The sequence below is a fragment of the Thalassophryne amazonica genome, chromosome 7 (genome assembly GCF_902500255.1).
Source record: "Thalassophryne amazonica chromosome 7, fThaAma1.1, whole genome shotgun sequence".
Classification (NCBI taxonomy): Eukaryota; Metazoa; Chordata; class Actinopteri; order Batrachoidiformes; family Batrachoididae; genus Thalassophryne; species Thalassophryne amazonica.
The window spans coordinates 57,189,373-57,210,670 of NC_047109.1; the positions used below are offsets into that span (position 1 = coordinate 57,189,373).

The 21,298-nt window shown below is 43.4% G+C and overlaps 2 protein-coding genes across 3 annotated transcripts in view; both read right to left on the reverse strand.

The window, feature by feature from the left end:
• paqr6 (progestin and adipoQ receptor family member VI) overlaps nt 1–15,022 on the reverse strand; it is an 86,447-nt gene extending 71,425 nt beyond the window's left edge. Inside the window, exons 1-2 of one of the 2 annotated variants that reach the window (XM_034174255.1) lie at nt 11,597–11,606; nt 8,370–8,379 (exon numbers count right to left, since the gene is read on the reverse strand). Coding sequence is in view for 1 of the 2 variants with exons in the window: in XM_034174253.1 (XP_034030144.1) it covers nt 14,806–14,866 (61 nt within the window). In the remaining variant the exon portion in view is untranslated. Of the gene's footprint in view, nt 1–8,369; nt 8,380–11,596; nt 11,607–14,805 lie in introns of those variants that run through there. The other variant, XM_034174253.1, reaches the window with a different exon arrangement.
• A 165-nt stretch (nt 15,023–15,187) lies between these two features.
• Nucleotides 15,188–21,298, reverse strand: part of smg5 (SMG5 nonsense mediated mRNA decay factor) — a 77,669-nt gene continuing 71,558 nt past the window's right edge. The window contains exons 20-22 of the mRNA XM_034174251.1: nt 21,043–21,117; nt 20,821–20,959; nt 15,188–16,472 (exon numbers count right to left, since the gene is read on the reverse strand). Coding sequence (XP_034030142.1) covers nt 16,389–16,472; nt 20,821–20,959; nt 21,043–21,117 — 298 coding nt within the window. The 3' untranslated portion in view covers nt 15,188–16,388. The remainder of the gene's footprint in view (nt 16,473–20,820; nt 20,960–21,042; nt 21,118–21,298) is intronic.

Consider the following 21,298-nt stretch of genomic DNA (forward strand, 5'->3'; position numbering starts at 1 on the left):
GTATTGGATTCTGCTTCATTGCCATCCTCATTTTCAGCACAAGCAGCTGAATTAGTTGCTTTAACTGCAGCTTGCTATCTGTTTAAAGGTACGGCTGTATCAATTTATACAGACAGCCAGTACGCTTTCAGCACAGTGCATGTGTTTGCAAAACTGTGGGAAGAGCGTGGAATGGTGACATCATCTGGAAAGCCAGTGACTCATGCCACTCTCTTAACTGCACTACTGAAAGCTGTGAAATTGCCTAACCAAATTGCTATATGCAAATGTGCGGCTCACACCAAAGGCTCTGACAGTGTTTCAAAAGGAAATGACGTTGCTGACAAAACCGCAAAGGCGGCAACAGCTCTTTCTATTTTTCTCCTATATGACACCCCTCCGGATATGACCACAAAAGAAACCCATATTGCCAAAAAATATGTTTAAATGGGCAGCTATTATGAGCCATGGCGTGACGCATGTCTCATCAGGGGGTATGATATCGCAATTGCAATCTATTTTTTGTCTTTATGGGTTCGATGCATATGCAAAACAGCATTGTAGAGCATGCATGACATGTGCAAAACACAACTCACAAGGCAATTTGAGACCCCAAAGAGGCAAATTTCCAACACCACAATATCCCTTTCAAGTGATTCATATGGATTATATACAGCTGAGTAAACATGAAGGGAAGGAATTTTGTTTAGTCATAATTGATGCCTTCTCAAAATGGGTAGAATTGTTCCCTACAAAACATGCAGATGCACTTACAGTGGCTAAGGCACTGTGCAAAGACATCATTCCACGATTTGGAATACCAGAAACAGTCTATTCAGATAATGGAGCGCATTTTGTTAATACAATAGTGCAATACGTAGGAGAAGCGCTACAGGTCAATCTCAAAAAATCATTGTGCTTATCAACCACACAGTGCCGGATTAGTGGAAAGGACAAAGGGCACAATAAAAATAAGATTAAGGAAATGTATAGAAGAGACAAAACGAACCTGGATTGAATGTTGGACCTAGTAAAATTGTATATGAGAATAACACCAACACCATCAGGGTTAACACCATTTGAGATACTTTATGGACGACCATATCGTCTACCAATTTTGACATGGATACTAAAACAGCAGATGAGGAACAAACATTAGCAAATTTTATGAAAAAGACATTAACACAGAAAGAGATAACTTAAACACATTTACTGCCGAATAATTTTGATCTTCCACAGGACGGCCTTCCAGTAGTCTAGCCAGGAGACTGGGTGTTCATCAGAGTCCAGTCCTCGTTGGGAAGGTCTATACCAAGTGCTGTTAACAACACCAACTGCAGTAAAGATAGCGGAGAGATCAACGTGGATACATCACTGTAAGATACAGCGTGTGTTGGTGGCCTCCACAGTGTAAGGGGAAGTCTGGCTACAAAGGGAGTCTATTTAATTAGCAATAGATTGTCTCAATGCCAGTGAAGCAGGGAGATCCTTGCACTATTAGGTGAGGTGGTTAACAACACTGTATCCTAGCAATCATGACTGAACTACAGCAGACCCCGGAGCGGCGTGCTCAGCGCCGCCGCTGCCGGACTGTTGGTAGGGCAGCCGGTTGCGTTGTGATCTTAGTGTGTTTCGTGCTCCTCGGATTCCTGGCCTGGTGGTTGACCCAAGAATTGCAGCTCACTGTGGACCAAGCCAGAGAACAACGCAAGCAACGTCAGAAGAGGTTTATTCATAATGTGAATGAGACAGATGGACACCCTCATATATACCATACTAATATGTGGTACAGATATGTTCATTTATTGGCTATGGAATTACGTTACTAATTGTTATGTTTGTTCGCAAATACCTATATCCTCAACACACCCAGCTCTGACGGCTAAACCGTACCCTGCTAGGGTGACAGAATGTCTTATCATACGGATGCATAATCAAACTGTATTTCGGGGGCAGCAGTTCTCAGCAAATCTGATAAGATGTAACACCACTTGCCTCAGTGCAACCACTTATATGATAGGGATTTCAACAGAGGACGTACAAGCGTGCCCAAGTGCTGCTCCATTGACTAGACTGAAGGGAAACGCAAAATATCATCACGTTAAATTGTCATCACAACGGCCATTCCCAATTTGCTTTTACGGGACAGGGAATAAAAATGTAGGTAAAATTAAGAAACGTCTGTGTACCCAAACGTATGTTTTATCAAATAATTTAAGCCTAGCCAAAACATAATATGTGGATGGTACTTATCTTCATCACATTGGACGGGGATGTAATTATACAGGCTCCTGTCCATGGGGAACGGATGAATCATGTGCTTATGTTAGTAAGTTTTTGCTACCACCTGTAAATGGTACTCCGGTGTATGATGACATCTATTGGCTTTGTGGTTCCAGACTGTACATGAGTCTCCCACCAAATTGGGGTGGTGTGTGTGCACCTACCCAGGTGACTGACCATACATATGTGGTAGGACCTCCACAGAGAAGAATGGCAGCACCAGACGGAGGAGATTGATATACTCAGATGTGTTACCACATAATCACATGTGGGGCTCGGATGTACCAAAGGACCAAAAAATTGTGGTCTGTAGGAGATAAAATAGCACATTCATTGTTCCCCTGGATAGGAGTGGGGAAAAAATTCATTAATGATTGAAACTCTGAATTATCGATTGGGTCTGTTCATGAATGTAACTAAAAAAAAAAAAAATAGTAGCAGCTCAAAACACTGAAATAGATGCTTTACGTACCATGGTGATGCAAAATCGCATGGTTTTAGACTTGCTTACTGGTTCACAGGGAGGAGTTTGTGTTCTGCTGAACACAACATGCTGTACTTTCATCCCAGACTCCATTCATTCAGTGGATATGCAGGACGCATTGGAAGAGCTGAATAAACTTCGTGATGCAATGCATAAAGACACCCTAGCCGTGAACCGGTGGAATCCCTGGTCCTGGTTGACTTCAGGACCATGTTGGCAGTTACTATTGAAAATGGTGTCAAATACATTTGTACAGTGTAATCTGGCCTTCCAACAAACTATGCCAAAATATCAAGCATTGAAACAGTCAGACCTTAGTGGAGAAAACTGTAATGACTGTACTGAGAATTATGATGATATTGAAAAGCTCACAACTCCAGTTCAAGCTTGAACTGTTGACGTGATGAGTTAACACACTCTCAGCCTATGAAGCTTTAGCTGAAAAAGTAATAAGACAAGTGGTGTAGTCGAATAATACAGAAAAACGGTTCATTTATACCAGTCGGTAGGAGTGATGTATGGTGGTGGTGTGGTGATAACAGAATCTTTGACAGACTGCCACGAAATGTGTCAGGTTATTGTGCATTAATATCATTATTGTTACCCATGACCCCTGAAGACGTTACGACATATGCAGCCTCTCTTATTCCTGAGGATTGGCAGAAAGGCATAGCCAGACATAGAGTAAAAAGAGATTGGAAAGGAGTAGGAAATCCAACATATATTGACGCAATAGGAGTCCCCAGAGGAGTGCCTGACAAGTATAAACTGGTTGATCAAATAGCAGCTGGATTCAAATCTTCCATCTGTTGGTGGTGTTCAATTAATAAAAACGTGGACAGAATAGATCAAGTTAATAAACTAACTAACTAAGCTGGGTGATGCCTACTGTATGTTTAACAGGTGATAAACAGGTGGGAAATGTTAAGGATTTTATATATATATATATGTTATCACTGTTAAACATTTGTACCTTTTGTCTTCTTTCTGATGAGAACGGTGTTGTGCTGTTTGCACTTAACCCCGAGAATGTACGTGTTATTCAACCTTGTTTTAGCATGCTGGGGTCAATCTGAACTGGGAATGAGAAGCTGGATGTACTTATTATTATTATTACACAACTTGTTTTCGTAGCCGCTAACGACTGGGAGTAAAAGAACTGAAGGTTGAATTTTGACTGATTGTGATGTGATGCTTAGTGTTCCAGGCAGATGCAGAACAGCTGATAACTGCGAACGAGATGTGCTGACCTTCGACGATAAGAGTAAAAGAAAGAAACTGTTTTGCTTACAGCTTCACTTATTGACGTGTGTGTTTATGTTACGGGAAGAAACTTGTCTTGCGTCATTCCCCCCACCCTTAGGACAAGTTTTTGTTTATGTGATGAGGGATTCACTAATAAAAAGAGCGAAGCGCAGGCCAGACTTTAGTGTAGCTTTGGTGTACAGCCTGACTGCACTCTGCGCGTAAAATTTGACTTTCTGTCTCACTGGTGTTTCTTGACTCTGTTTGTCTTATCAAAGGTTTTAAAAATGTTTGGAGGAGAAAATACCCAACAAAAATCTACAACGTATCTTTAACACAAGCCTTTCGTATGTCCGCACAAAGACGACTTTGTAATAAGAATGAACAAGCAAAAGAAGAAAAAAAAAAGCTTGCTTGTGGAGGTCATTCAACTATATGGACGAAGCCATGTTCAAAATACTGTATAAGACAATGATGAGATCTCACTTGGAGTATGCAGCACCTGTTTGGTCACCGCATACATGGAAGCTAGCTGACGAACTAAAGGGTGCAACTAAACTGAGCAACTAAAAGGGTGCCAGGACTCGGATCTCTCTTAGGAGCAGAGGTTAAGAAAGCTCAAACTTCCTACTCTTGTATACAGGAGACTGAGGGGAGACCTGATTAATACATACAAGTACCTCACAGGCAAATATGATGTGGACTCATGTTTACCACCATTGGAGGACGACAGAAGAACTAGAGGCCATGATAAGAAGCTGAGGAAGATGTACAGCCGAACAGATAAGAGACAGTACTTCTTCACTCAACGAGTAGGTGCCTGGTGGAATAGTCTTCCTCAAGAAGTGATAGATGCACCCACGACAAACTCATTTAAAAGCCGACTGGATGATTATTTCAAGGATCACCCTATGGTCTACAACTACAGGGCGCTCGACTGTCCAGTCAACCCACATATGACGGTGGACCAGGTCTAAGAAGAGCGGCTTTCCGATAGGAATCCTTGTTGATTCCTTCCAAGCCAAAGAGGATATGGATGTATGTATATGTATATTTCGAGTGTCTTTTTTTTGTAATTTTGCATTTGAACACCACCACAACAATTTCAACGAAACAGTGGAGAGGTTTCAATTTTTTAAACATTATCTCTCTTTTTTCATCAAAGGACAATACAAAAAACAGCATATGGAAATAAAGGTGCAATCAAAGTAGGTAACCCGAATCTTCACAAATATTCAACCTAGGCCCTCCAAAATGATAACAATTAAAATAAATAAATAAGAATTTTTTAAAACACGCCCATAACAATTTGCTCAAATATTTTTCAAGGCTCTAAGATAGGAAATACATGTTTGCCACACTTTTAGAAACCCATCAGCCCTCTAACTTGATTTTTTTTTTCAAGTTTTAAGAAAAACATGAACCGTCAACCGTAAACAAATAAATGGGGGAAGGGGCATGGAACTTTCCAGGATATTGTGCAACTAGCAATAAGACAAATTAAGGCAATTACATCCTCCTGCGAGTTAGTAAGGGACTAACTCCAGACTCCAGGAATTCCAACAAGAGCGATCGTTGGACAAGGCCCCAGCATGACACCAAGAACATGAGAGATAACACCAAAATAATACTCTGAACTTTGGGGCAAAGAAAAACATATGACTTCAATCTCAGGGAGCTGAGTTATATCTGTCATACAGATCAGAATCATTGCGGAAAATTTGGGATAATTTGGACTTTGACAAATGCAGCCTGCATTACTATACTCTAAATTGAATTAGGGAAAGTGCACAAGATGATAATGTATGAATTCTGTCAACTGCCTTATCCCAGAAAGCCGAATTCCAGACCCAGCTCTTGTTCCCAATTACAGATAGTTTTATTGACTGGAACTGTCCGTTGAAAGAACAAAATTACAGTTGTGATCAAAAGTTTACATACCCTGGTGACTTTATTATTTATTGCCATTTTTCAGAGAATGTGAATGATAACACAAAAAGTTTTTTTCAATCATGGTTAGTGGTTGTGTGAAACCATTTACTGTCAAACACCCGTGTTTAGTCTTTGTAAATCAAAGTGACAACAGAAACTACCCAAATGATTTTGTATTTTGCATCACCACTCTCTTCGTGGTGGAGTAGAGCAGAGAAGGATTTTCTTTCACCAAAACAAATCAAATCTAGACTTGCATCTCAGGTGAACCTGGTAATTTCTAGCTAAACTTTCAGGTCTTCCTTTTAAGAAAGTCCTATACCACTTCCTCAAGAAGCTGTATAATTGGCGATACAAAATGCAAAACATGCACTGTGCACAGTTTCTACAATCACAGCCACATAAGCCTATAACCTTCTGGGTTGTCTGAGTGTCTTGGTGGCTTTCTTCACTCTTCTACTTCTTGCACAGTCACTCAGTTTATTTAGAACTGTCTACTCCATGCAGATTTACCATAGTGTTCCATATTGTTTGTATTTCTTTGTAACTGATGTAAACAAATTCCAAGACATATTCAGTGGCAGCTTTACCATAAGAGAGAGTGTGTGATGCTGTCATGTCAATATGGTCCAACATCTCTGAGGAATGTTTCCAACACCTTGATGAATCTGTCAAGAAGAATTAAGGCAGTTCTGAAGGCAAAAGAGGGCCCAACCCAGTACTATCAAGGTGTACCTAATAAAGTGGCTGGTGAGTGTATATCCAGCATTGCCTTGCTAGGCCTTCACCAGAGCACATTAAGCTATTAACCACGAGGAAGGGAGTTGGCATTTTACATCCAACCCAACCTACCCACCAAATCCAGTGACTCCAGATTTGCTCTGGAGTCTCGTTCAAAATCAAAATGGGGAGACTGCATGACAATTACAGGGATTAAAGAAGAAAAAAAAATTCTGACTGAAAATTCTTTTCATGATTGATGAAAGTGGTGAAAGCCCCCCAGAAATTTTAGGTTTTTGATGACCAGGGAGGCATTCTGGAGGATTTTTTGATGACTATTGTATAACCCCTATCCCTCTTAATTTAGTTGTACTGCTTAATATGTGTTGTATTTGTATTTTGTACATTTTCACCTTTTCTTTGCCTTTAGCCAAAATTAATATCACAACTTACATGTTTGATAAGATTACTAACCACAAGAGCTGTAATCATTTTCTTATTTTTGGCTTCCCTCATCCTAACTGACCTGATTTTAAAGCGAGAACTCCAAACAGACCCAGTAATGCCTGAGCTTAGACATTACATTAAAAGATATTGCTTCACATCCCACTTTAGTTATGCAGCAAAGTTAAAGCAAATGAACTTATTTTTATATGGCTCATCAATTAAACTTAGTCCAGAACTACGTATAGTAAAACTTATTGATATAAACATATATTGATTTAAACATTTTAGTTGTTGAATTTTTTTTCATCATTAATTATTATTATTATTAGTAGTAGTAGTTGTCGTAGTAGTAAAATATTTTCAAAAGTGGACTTTTAATCAAGGGGTGTTGTGGAGGGCACGTCCCGCCCTACAACACCCTCTTTCCATCTGGATTCACCCCTGCTTTGCAGTGTCTGAACAGGAACAATTAAAAATTTGTGGTTTTATGTGGAAAGCACGACCTGAATGAGAGGTAAGAAGATTTTATGAGTGCATTTACATTATGCTGTCCTCAGAAAGAGATTGTAGGTGTATTTTGGGGGGAAAAACAAACAAAAATGTTTGTGTTTGTTGTTATGCACAGGTCTTCAACTGTGTTTTTAGTTCGGCTATACTAAAACACAAAATGGATGAAATGGGAACTGATAATTACAAAATGTAAGTAAATAATAATCATGAAACGGTGACAGTAAATGCTAATTTCATGAAATACATACCTTAATAGCCCACACAAACCCACGTCAGGCCATAAAACTGTCACCCTACAATACTCCTTAGGACACAAGTAAGTACTTGTTGTGTTTAACAGAATAGATTGTGAATCCTCCAGAAAAAAAGCTGCGTTTTAGAAAAGAATGCCATCTTACATTTACGTACAGCGAAACCGCCTGCTCTCTCATATCCCGTCACCAACAGCATCTGCTCCGCCAGAGGCGGATCCAGCCTTTTATAGGCCCGAGGCGCCATTTTGGTCCCTCCAGACACCACAGTACTGTCACCTGACATAAATAAGAGGGCACCCTGCATATCGTGGGCACCTTGCCACAATATGAGCATTCTATGATATAAAGTTTGTTTTGTCATAATTGAGTGGATGTAACAAAAGGTACTGTAACTTTAGGCCCCATTTCATTACATTTCTTATTTTAGTATGGTCCTTTTTAGTTTAACCACAAGGACACTCACAGAAACACTCAGAGCAGACGTTGAAGGAAAAGATTAAAATGTTTGTAAAACTCTGCTCTTTGCTCACTGTGCGCTGAATGACATCTACACTCGAGAGGAACAACAGCTTGACCCACTGCAGTTTGCATACAGAGCTGGCAGAGGTATAGAGGATGCAGTTGTAACATCGTTGCACTTTTTGTTCAGGCATCTTGAGGGACAGAAGACACATGCCAGACTCTTATTCATAGACTTTTCCTCCACATTCAATAACATCCAACCTTTTCTGCTTGCTGATAAGCTCCTCCATCATTTTAAACTTGATCCTCACCTGATTAGTTGGATAACTGACTTTTTAACTTACAGGTCAGAGTGTGTGAGAGTTAACGGTGTTCTTTCTCGTGTGCTCTGCTCTTCCGCTGGCTCTCCTCAGGATTGTTGCTCGTCAACCCTGCTCTTTATTTTGTACACTGATGAGTACCATAGCAGCTTCAGTAACAGACACATCTTAAAGTTTGCTGATGATACGGTTATTGTTAGTCTTCTTCAGGGAGATGAGCAGGAGCATGGGCCTGCTGTTGATGACTTTGCTTCCTGGTGTGATGAGTCTTTTCTGGAGTTGAATGTGTCAAAAACTAAAGATATGAATATTGATTTTAGGAAGTCTACCTCTTTCCCATCACCATCTGTTATCAAAGGTGCTGATGTTGAGATGGTGTAGAGCTACAAATATCTGGGTGTGGTCCTTGATAATAGACTTTGCTTTGAACCACATGTTGATGTTACCTCCAAAAAGGTTCAGCAAAGATTGTTCTTTTTGAGGAAGATGAGAACCTTCCATGTTTCTTCTGAGATGATGACTCTCTTTTATAGAAGTTTTATTGAATCTGTTTTTGAACTTTTTGTATTGTTGCATGGTTTGTAAACTTGAACTGTTCCAGTAAGAGTCGTCTTGGTAGTCTTGTTAAAACTGCTGGAAAAATTTCAGGAAGTCAGCAGGCCAGGGTAATGTCTTTCTATAACAGATAGGTCCTGAGAAAGGCTAATGCTATTCTGGATTGTCCTAATCACCCACTGAAAAAAAGAGTTTGAGCTTTTGCCCTCAGGCCGTCGTTTTAAGGCTCCTATGAGGAGGACTAAAAGATTTCAGGTCTCATTAATCCCCAGTGCAATTTTATTACTTAATGGCAATTAGCCTTTAGGTGCTCTTGTTTTTCTTGCACTGCTATTGCTTATTTGCACATCCACCCATTGCACTTTTGCAATACTTTGTAGCTTTTTGGCATGAATTCTGGATTGAACATTTGATAGTGATTTTGTGAATGTGTATGGTGCTTTTTAATATTGTATTGTTTTTATGTCTGATTTTAGACTTTTAATTGGGTCTTATTTGTCAATTAACCCATTTTAGACATCTTCAACAATATTACTTTTAATTATAACCAGAAATGTCATAAAATGCATTAATCTACATAATAAGTAATGTCTCTGGGTTTTGATTGATAGAAATGCATCGTAGCGACGGAGAACTTTAATCCCTGCAATTACTCTGCATTTTTTTTTTTTTGTCTTGTTTGGAGAGGTGATGGTCTAGTGGTTAAGTGTTGGGACCAGAGGATCCTCTGTTCAAAACCCAGGTTCTTAATCCCCTAGTTGCTCCCAGTGTGTAGTGAGCGCCTTGCATGGCAGCACACTAACATCGGTGTGTGAGTGTATCTGTGTGAATGTGAGGCATCATTGTAAAGCGCTTTGAGCGTCTGATGCAGATGGAAAAGCGTTATATAAATGCAGTCCATTTGTTTCAGTTCAACAAAACCTCAGGGTAGACAAAAGTACTTCCAAAAGTGCTTCTAGTTGAACGTAACTCTCAATACTTATGCTACACAACTATGGAAAAATGCGGGAGGAGTATGACCCTCTATAAGTCAAAATTCTGATTAAAATGTCAAAATTTGTACTTCTGAATGAGATTGACTTATTTCATAATTATAATTCAGAAAGTCATTTTTTCAATTTTAGATTAAAAAAAACATTCTTCCACTCCCACGTCCCGACAGCCAGAGGCTGTGAGCGCGGAAAGGGCCGCCGGGCCACTCGCCCTTGACCGCCACCCAATCCTCTCTGCATCCGACCCCCATGGCCCCCTCTGCAGGTGGTGAACCCACAGGAGGGTGGGCCCACATCACTCTTTCGGGCTGGGCCCGGCTGGGCCCCGTGGTCTAAGGCCCGACCACCAGGCGCTTGCGCATGAGCCCCAACCCCAGGCCTGGTTCCAGGGTGGAGCCCCGGCTCCGCCGTACCAGGCGACATCTTGGTCCTTGATATTATACTGGTCATGGAAGCTTCTGAACTGCCTTTAGTCTGACCTGTCCCCTAGGACCTGTTTGCCATGGGAGACCCTACCAGGGGCACAAAGCCCCTGACAACATAGCTCCTAGGATCATCCGGGTACGCAAACTCCACCACCACGATAAGGTGGCAGTTCGAGGGGAAGTGGCAGTTCAAGGGGGAGGGGAGGAAGCCAGTCAGACCTGGCAGGCCCAAACATATCGTGAGGGTCTACTGGGAATGACTGGCGGAACCCCCTGTCAGCGAGGGCTTCAATTCCCACCACCGGGAGAGCTTCTCCCAGATCCCGGGGGAGGTTGGAGACATGGAGTCCGAGTGGACCATGTTCTCCACCTCCACTGTCGATGCAGCCGCTCGCAGCTGTGGTCACAGGGTCTCTGGTGCCTGTCGTGGTGGCAGTCCCTGAACCCGGTGGTGGACACCGGAAGTAAGGGATACTGTCAAGCTGAAGAAGGAGTCCCACTTGTCTTTGTTGGCAGGTGGGACTCTGGAGGCAGCTGACAGGTACCGGCAGGCCAAGCGTGCTGCAGCCTGTGCGGTCGCAGAGGCAAAAACTCGTGTCTGGGAGGAGTTCGGGGAGGCCATGGAGGAGGACTATCGGTCGGCCTCAAAGAAATTCTGGCAAACCGCCCGACGCCTCTGGAGGCGGAAGCAGCTCTCCAACACCGTCTACAGTGTGGGTGGGGAGCTGTTGACCCTTACTGAGGATGCTGTCAGGCGGTGGAAGGAATACTTCAAGGATCTCCTCTATCCCATCGTCATGTCTTCCGAAGAGGAAGCAGAGACTGGGGACTCAGAGGCGGACTCATTTATCACCCAGGCCAAAGTCACTGTGGCAAGTGGCAAGGCTCCTGGGGTGGATGAAATCCGTCCGGAGTACCTTAAGTCTCTACATATTGTGTAACTGTCTTGGTTGACACGTCTCTGCAACATTGCGTGGCAGTCGGGGACAGTGTCTCTGGATTGGCAGACCGGGGTGGCAGACCCTCTGTTTAAGAAGGGGGACCGGAGCAGGTGTTCCAACTACAAGGGGATCACACTCCTCAGCCTCCCCGCTAAGGTCTATTCCAGAGTACTGGAGAGAATTCGGCCGATAGTCGAACCTCAGATTCAAGAGGAGCAGTGTGTTTTTCGTCCTGGTCGCAGCTCACTGGACCAGCTCTACACCCTCCATTGGGTGCTTGAGGGTTCATGGGAGTTCACCCAACCAGTCCACATGTATTTTGTGGAACTGGAGAAGGTGTTCGACCGTATCCCTCGAGGCACCCTGTGGGGGTGCTCTGGGAGTACGGGGTCTGGGGTCCTTTGTTAAGGGCTATCCGATCCCTGTACGACCGCAGCAGGAGCTTGGTTCGCATTGACGGTAGTAAGTCAAGCCTGTTTCCAGTGCATGTCGGCCTCTGCCAGGGCTCCCCTTTGTCACTGGTTCTGTTCATTACCTTTATGGACAGAATTTCTAGGTGCAGTCAGGGTGTAGAGGGGCTCCAGTTTGGGAACCACAGAATCTCATCTCTGCTGTTTGCAGACGATGTGGTTCTGTTGGCTTCATCAAATCAGGACCTTCAGCGTGCACTGGAGCGGTTTGCAGCCAGGTGTGAAGCATCCGGGATGAAGATCAGCACCTCCAAATCCGAGGCCATGGTTCTCAACTGGAAAAAAGGTGCTTTGCCCTCTTCAGGTCGGTGGAGTGTCCTTGCCTCAAGTGGAGGAGTTCAAGTATCTCGGGGTCTTGTTCACGAGAGAGGGACGGATGGAGCGTGAGCTCGACAGACGAATCGGTGCAGCATCTGCAGTGATGCAGTCGCTGTATCGGACCACCGTGGTGAAGAGAGAGCTGAACGGGGGGGGGGGGGGTCGTGATTTACCAATCGATCTACGTTCCAACCCTCACCTATGGTCATGAGATTTGGCTCATGACCGAAAGAACAAGATCGCGAGTACAAGCGACTAAGATGAGTTTCCTCCACAGGGTGGCTGGGTGCTCCCTTAGAGATAGGGTGAGGAGCTCGGTCACTCGGGAGGAGCTTGAAGTCGAGCCGCTGCTCCTCCACATCGAAAGGAGCCAGCTGAGGTGGCTCGGCATTTTTCCGGATGCCCCCTGGACGCCTGGCTGGAGAGGTGTTCTGGGCATGCCCCATCGGGAGGAGGCCCCAGGGAAGACCCAGGACACGCTGGAGGGACTACATCTCGCAGCTGGCTTGAGAACGCCTCGGGGTTCCCTCGGAGGAGCTGGGGGAGGTGTGTGTGGATCGGAAGGTCTGGGCGGCTTTGCTTGAAATGCTGCCCTGCGACCCGACCTCAGATGAAGCGGATGAAAATGGAAAGGGAAAAAAAAAAATTCTTCAATATTTGCCATCTTTCTTTTGCGATACAGAATTTGGTACCTAATCAGAAGGAAATATTCTAGTTTACGTCTGTATTTGTGGTCAGACATTTACATACACTCATCATGGCCATGAATGTCATGGTAATTTTGGGCTTTGAATGATGTCTTAGAACTGTTCCTTTGACTGGGTGGAATGAGATTATACAGCATTAAAAAGTAAGTCCCTTCAGCTTCTCCCTTGTTTCACTACAGCAGATCAGAGGTGGGTCTGCATATAGATCTTGCACAAGTTTTATGCCAGGTGCCCTTCTTGATGCAAAGTGGAGAAGGGGTAAAGTAGCCTTGAGCAGGGAACCTTCCACACGGGAAACAAACACACCACCCCTACACATCAACAACTTTAAAAAACAAGAATTGGGTGTATAAATTTGAATTTATTTGGAATCTTCTCTAATTTACAGAGGGTCAAAATTATTACATGGGTCAAACCATGCCAACTCATCTAGGAGTCCCCAGGTCAACCCAAAAATGATTTTGTTCTGAAAATTCCTAAATGTATGCCTATATGATATTACTCATCATGCAAAAGATTAGCTTTCATTTCCTCTTAGTTTATGGTTCTTTGATATTCTACCCTAAAAATGCCATATGTGGACAAAATAGCCTGTTCCCCAAATTCAGGGGCTTGTAATTTTATAATACAATAGAACCACCTAGGAAGCTCATATTGCATATATTTACTAAATGGTATCCATATTTTTCATTTCATGCATCAGATAACTTCTGGGATTAATACGTTTTGCACTGTATAAGGCTAAAAACGGCTTTTTGGCCAAAAAGGGGAAAATGCGGTGGATCTGTGGGAGCGCTCCTGAAACTATTAAACTTGGAACTTTCTCATATCTAGGCTGTTAGAGATATTACGTATTCACAGGTATACAGGTTGCTAGGGTAACAGTTTGGTAATGAAGTAAAGTTTTAAAGTAGCAGTAATATAAAGTAGTAATACCAACCGGTGATAATATTTAGCACCTGGTTATACCTTAATGTAGAATCCATATGAACATTCAGCGGCTTTATACTTTACATCTTTAAGGAAAATGAAGTGTTGCCAGTTTCATGAAACAAGGAAGGTGCAATATTCTCCTGGCTTCCAGAAAACTTCAGTGCTGGGTGCCATTACTTGAATATTCAAGATTATTATCATTACTACATTAATGCTCATAAGTATATGTCAACCTCTGACCGTAACTGTACATTTGACAGCTTAAAGTACTCTTTCAGATTTAACATAACATGGGATTACATGAGGCATGTTTAAAGATTAAATCTGGCATTATAAATGTGGCAATAGCTGCATCACAAACTCTAACAAAATCAATGAGTAATTTTAGTAAATAAAATGCCCATTTAATTTTAAACATACTTAATACGTACACTACCAGTCAAACTTTTGACTGGTAGTGTACATGGACTATTTGCATGTTTCATTGAGGACTTAGAATGGCCCACTTTTGGATCATTCAATGTTGAATTATGTGCTCACCTTTTGCAAAAAAATACAAGTAGCACACAACCCAGCAGTGCATCAGGTCAGTGACTTGTTCCTAAATATGGGAGTGACTTCTGAGAAAGCGTCCTCAAGGGTCTGTTACAGGAAGAAGGGTTGTTCTGAACAGCATAAGAAGAGCCTCTATTTTTTTTTTTTTAAGTGGCCACAGCAAAGAAACCCTTGTTTTTCACAGAACATAAAGCACAATGGCCGAGGCAGCAACAACACAAGCAAACTCAGGCAAGAGAATCTGAACAAACTGCGGGATTTTAAGTTACTTACACATAAACTCCAGACAGGCGAGACACTTCCCCAGAGCCAGCACAGACCCCTTCACGGACATTTGTCAAATCAGATCACGGATGGCTTTCAAAGGACCAAATCTAATGGAGTTTCTGCATGTTCAAACCTCTCATCCTGTCAGCAGCGCAATCCGCCTGCTAAGTCCTAGCAGCACAAGCTCATGTGATCCCAGAAAAGACAGCTTGAGTCTGTGAGGGATCCCCCCCACCCCAACAAAGTGGGACAGCACCACCAGTGCCAGCAAGCTTCTGCTAGGGTGGTACTGCCTGTGCTGCAATGGGATTGGTTCTTTTCTATGTTCTGTAAGAGGCGCAAGATACAAAACTTAATGGCATTGAAAAATGAATACACAAAAGGCATTATCTTTAATCAGTTCCTTTTATTGTTTAATGCATGGCCACACACATATACTGGTTCTTTTTTTGTTGCATTGTGCAAGATCGGACAGTCACGATGGAGATGGTGATTTCGATGATCTACATTTTAGGACTTCACAGGGGTCCAAGCAAAATTTGCACTGGCCTTCTCTCTTCTGAGCCTCGACAGCTACAACATGAGCTCATTAGCCCTCCTCCCCTCGCCCATCTGATGTGTTTCAATAAGTTCTGGGTTATAATTCTTGTTCTTTTTGAAAACTGCAGGGAATGTCCAGTGGATCACCACATAACCTTGTCCTTAAACATTCTTGCATATTTTAACTCAGTTTTATCTTACAAAAGCAAATGAACATCATTTGGGTATAAAAATAAAATCCAGATTAAAACTTTCAACAGGGCAGCACCTGTAAATGTTTTTTTTCTTAGAGATAGCACAATACATAAGTCACTGTTCACCAAAGTACACTGCAAATAAGAGGGGCGGGGGGAGACAAAAAAGCCACATAGGAAGGTAACCGATCTAGAAGTGCACATCTTTCACTGCAGAGGCCTGTGAGCTACGAGACCGTGGCTGTTCAGAATGCTGCAAGTTGTGGGTATCAGGTGCCCAGAACCTATTCTCTCCATACACCCTCGTCTTTACAAAAAGCTGCCCCTCGACACTCCAACATTCTTGTCCCTGTTCTCAAATACAGACGGAATGGGATGAGGGGACAGAAATTCAAACCACAGTTCTAAATATCTATATGGATTCATCTGCGCATGAGTGTGTTATGCATGAGCCTTCTCTCTCGACACGTATGTACTCGTTTGCTAACATATACAGTGTATTCCTGGTTAGGGTGTGAACCAGGGGCACTTAAATGTTGTGTAGGGTTACCCCACCATTGCCTCATCCCGACCACTAGAGGTCAATCTTTTTGTTTTATGGAATGGGAGGTGGGAGAGCTGTCGTTTCACTCGCATTTCTCTTTTACTTTTTTCGCCTCCAAAGTGTGAACATTTCTTCCCGCTATACTTTAACTCTTTGATCTGTCTTTCTTTTGAGTTTTTGTTTTTTTGTTTTTTTTTGTTGCCTTTTTAAGATGCAGATACACACAGAGCAAAAGAGTGGGAGAGAGAGAGGGAGCGAGTGTTGTGATCGATCAGCTGTTTGGAGCGCCGACAGCTACCCGTGTTAACCTCTCAGCCAATCTCTTTCCACTGACGGTAGAAATCCACAATGTTCTTCAACTCCATGCCTGCTGTGCTTGCTGCTTGGATGGCCGACTAATGAGGGATGACAAAATGCAAATAAAGACCTGTTACATGCCAGGTTTTTAGACAATGGTTTAAATTCAACTGTCTACCATTTTTCAGACTTTGCTAGGCAAATATCTTTGGCACATAAATAGAAACACATAAATATTTAGCATTTTGAAGATATCACAGTGGACAAACAGACAAAAAGAGACACGCACACTACAATGGCAACTTTCTGCTTCAAGCTTTCTTTTCTATCATTCACTTTGTTGAGAAAATACAGTGCATCCACATGCACTTCACTTTTTCCACATTTTGTTATGTTACAGCCTCATTCCAAAATGGATGAATATAAATTTTCCCCTCAAAAATTCTACACACAATACCCATAATGACAATGCAAAAAAGGTTGGAGATTTTTTGCAAATTTATTAAAATAGAAAAACAAACAAACAAAACAAAAAAACCCCAAAGTAATCACATGTACACATGTGATCACCATGAAGCTCAAAATTGAGCTCAGGTGCATCCTGTTTCCACTGATCATCCTTTAGATGTTTCCACAGCTTAATTGGAGTCCACCTGGGGTAAATTCAGTTGAATGGACATGATTTGGAAAGGCACACACCTGTTTACATATAAGGTCCCACAGTTGACAGTGACAACTTTATTAATCCACAATAGGCAATTCAGTTCATAGTCCCCCCCCCCCCCCCCCCCCCCCTTACTGAACTGTCTAAACAATTAGGGAATGAACAAAAATAAGTACAAGACTTCCACAACAGCATACCTATAATTACCCTCACCCGTCAGTACCCACAGATTAGCATGATAGCAATAAATACAAACAATACGTTTGCCTGTAAAACACTCCTTAGACGCAAATTCAGCACAGGCCACAATCAGCCTCAGCTTACTTCCCAGCATTTAACAGCCTGATAGCTGAAAGAATAAATGAGTTGGAGTATCTGTTCATTTTCCTTGGGGGTGCATAATATCGCCACTCAGAGGGCATGAGAGAAAAGTCAGAGGACAGAATGTGTCCAGGCTGATCAATGATTCCTCTGGCTTTCTGGACCACGTTTCTCCCAGAGAGAGCTCAAGTCCCTCAGCTGTACTCCAATAATCTTGGAGTAGATTTTTACAATCGAGTTCAGGCAATTTGTCCTTTATTGGGAATCCATGAAACCAGCAGATGAAAGAAAATGTTAACATACTTTCCAAAAAAAATTGTCTGGGAACCATCCAAGCTGTCTACAGTAAGGATGGGACTCTGTTGACCTCAACTGAGGATATAATCCGGCACTGGAAGGAACACTTTGAGGAACTCCTGCATCAAACCGGAGTGCCATCTACGAGGTCTGTTAGAAAAGTATCGGACCTTTTTATTTTTTTCAAAAACCTGATGGATTTGAATCACGTGTGCTTGCATGAGCCAACCTTGAACCTTCGTGCGCATGCATGATTTTTTTCACGCCTGTCGGTTGCGTCATTTGTTGTAAGCAGCCTTTGTGTGAGGATGGGTGGAGTCTCTCGTTTTTTCTTTGCAAGGAAATGGCGGAACGACTGGAGCAGCGCAACTGCATCAAATTTAGCCAGAAACTGGGCGACAGCCAGGTGGAAACCATTCGGAAGATTCAGACGGCTTTCGGTGACCATCGACAAGCTGAAACGACCAGATCATTTCCAAAGTGAACGCTGTGTTGATCCGGGACGTCATCTGACTACCAGAGAAATTGCAGAAGAGGTGGACATCAGCACTTTTTTGGCACATTCCACTGTTACAGGAGATTCTGTAATGAAAGCCGTGCGGAGGAATTCGCGCGTCGGGACGGAGCCGCTAATGGCGCAGAACAAAAAGTACCTCCGTGTTGGAAGTCTCACAGGACATGTTGTGATATGCCCAGCTCTTACAGAATTTCTCGGATACTCACTTGACTGAAAAGCTACCGAAAGCCGTCTGAATCTTCCAAATGGTTTCCAACACGGAGGTGCTTTCCTCCGCACGTTTTTCATTACAAAATCTCCTGTAACAGTGGAATGTGCCGAAAAAGTGCTGATGTCCACCTCTTCTGCAATTTCTCTGGTACTCAGACGACATCCCGGATCAACACAGCGTTCACTTTGGAAGTGATCTGGTCGTTTCAGCCTGTCGATGGCTGCTCGGAGCGCGGCCTCCGCCATTGTGCGCCGTCTTTAAACCGGTTGTAACACTCCTTAATCTGTGTGATGCCCATAGGATTGTCACCGAAAGCCGTCTGAATCTTCTGAATGGTTTCCACCTGGCTGTCTCTCACAGTTTCTGGAAAAATTTGATTCAGTGCTGGTCCAATCGTTCAGACATTTTCCTCGCAATGAAAATCTGAAGAGGGGGGAGGACTAGTGCTCACACAAAGCCTGCTCACAGGCGAATGACGCAACCGACGGGCGTGAAAAAAATCACGCATGCGCACGAAGGTTCAAGGTTGGCTCATGCACGTGATTCAAATCCATCAGGTTTTTGAAAAAAATAAAAAGGTCCTATACTTTTCTAACAGACCTCATATAGTAGGGGCAGAGCTGGAAGCTGATGGAAGATTTTCATCAGTGTCCCTGGTGGAAGTTACTGAGGTAGTCAAACAACTCTGCGGTGGCAAAACCCCGGGGGTTGACGAGATCCGTCCAGAGATGCTGAAGGCTCTGGGTGTGGAGGGACTGTCTTGGATGAGAGGTCTCTTCAACATTACGTTGAGATCTGGGACAGTGCCTAAGGAGTGGTGGTCCCCATATTTAAAAAAGGCAGACCAGTGAGTGTGTGCCAACGACAGGGGCATCACACTACTCAGCCTCCCTGGTAAAGTCTACTCCAGGGTGCTGGAAAGGAGGGTTCAGCCGATCGTCGAGCCTCTGATTGAAGAGGAATAATGCGGGTTTTGTCTTAGTTGTGGAACAACCGACGAGCTCTTCACTCTCACAAGGATCCTGGAGGGTGCCTGGTAGTATGCCCATCCAGTCTACATGTGTTTTGTGGACTTGGAGAAGGCATATGATCAGGTACCCCGGGAAATACTGTGGGAGCTGCGGCGGGACTATGGAGTGAGGAGATTCTCAGGGCCATCAATCTCTGTACTCACAAAGCAAGAGCTGTGTTTGGTTCTTGGCAATAAGTCGGACTCATTTCTGAAGGGGGTTGGCCTCCGCCAGGGCTTCGCTTTGTCACCAATCCTGTTTGTGATATTCATGGACAGGATATTGAGGCATAATTGGGGGGAGGAGGGTTTCCAGTTTGGTAGGCTCAGGGTCTCATCACTGCTTTTTGCAGATGATGTGGTCCTGTTTGCTTCATTGGCTTGTGACCTCCAACACTCACTGGGTCGGTTTGCAGCCGAGTGTGAAGTGGCTGGGATGAGAATCAGGACCTCTAAATCTGAGGCCATGGTTCTCAGCAGGAAACCAATGGATTGCCTACTACAGATAGGGAATAAAGTTTTGCCCCAAGTGAAGGAGTTCAAGTACCTTGGGGTCTTGTTCACAAGTGAGGGGACAATGGAGCGTGAGACTTGCCGGGGGAATCGGCGCAGCAGGGGTGGTGTTGCCTTCGCGCTACTGTACTGTTGTGACGAAAAGGGAGCTGAGCCAAAAGGCATAGCTCTCAATCTACTGGTTCGTTCCTACTCTCACCTATGGTCATGAGGGTTGGGTCATGACCGAAAGAACTAGATCGCGGGTACAACTGGCTGGTGGCTGGTGCCTCCTTAGAGATAGGGTGAGAAGTTTAGTCATCCGTGGGGAGCTCAGAGTAGAGCCACTGCTTCGTCGCGTTGAAAGGAGCCAGTTGAGGTGGTTCAGGCATCTGGTAAGGATGGCTCCCGGGCGCCTTCCAAGGGAGGTGTTCCAGGCACGTCCATCTGGGAGGAGACCCCGGGAAAGACCCAGGACAAGGTGGAGAGATTATATCTCCACACTGGCCTGGGAATGCCTCCGTATCCCCCAATCAGGGGTGGTTAACGTGGCCCGGGAAAGGGAAGTCTGGCGTCCTCTGCTAGAGCTGTTGCCCCCGCGACCCGATCCTGGATAAGCGGTTGAAGATGAGTGAGTTTGTTTATATATATATATATATATATATATATATATATATATATATATATAATACGCCTAAATGTGGTTAGTGGCACAGAAATACAGCACTCCTTGCATGTTTAACTAAATAAAGCTTGCATCCAAGAGCAAAGACATTTGTGTATGATGATGAACTGCACCCTGACAAAATAATAACCATTTCAAAACCTCCAAGAAGCCAGCAAATCTTCAAGCTTCCAGCACTATGAGAATGGTGTACCATGACTGCTTCCTTAGTCTGTCCATATGTATCATGTAAACACAATGTTTGACTGACCTTCATTGCTGCTGAGCGAGTGCAAAGCTCCTCCACTAGACGTCCAGTGAGAATAGTCACCATGCCGGATGTATCATCATCGCCATTGCTCTGAGACACTGTTAACTGACGACAGCTGTCAACCATCTTATACAGATGCCTACAATGAAGAAAAACGCTCAATCAAAATTTTATGTCACATAGAGTAAATGTGATGAGAATATTAATTTCTTTATAAATTACCAAGCCTCAATGTCCTGCCGTTTCAGTTTATCTCTTTCAAAACTTCGTCCCGTTTCTTTTTGGCAGCGAATGTACCTACAGTAAGTTAGAACAGTAAAGCTAAGGTAGTAGAAACATTTTGCAAATTTAAAGAACAAAAGATCCTTCAAAACACACACACACACACACACACACACACACACACACACACACACACACACACACACACACACACACACACACACACACACACACACACACACACACACACACACAC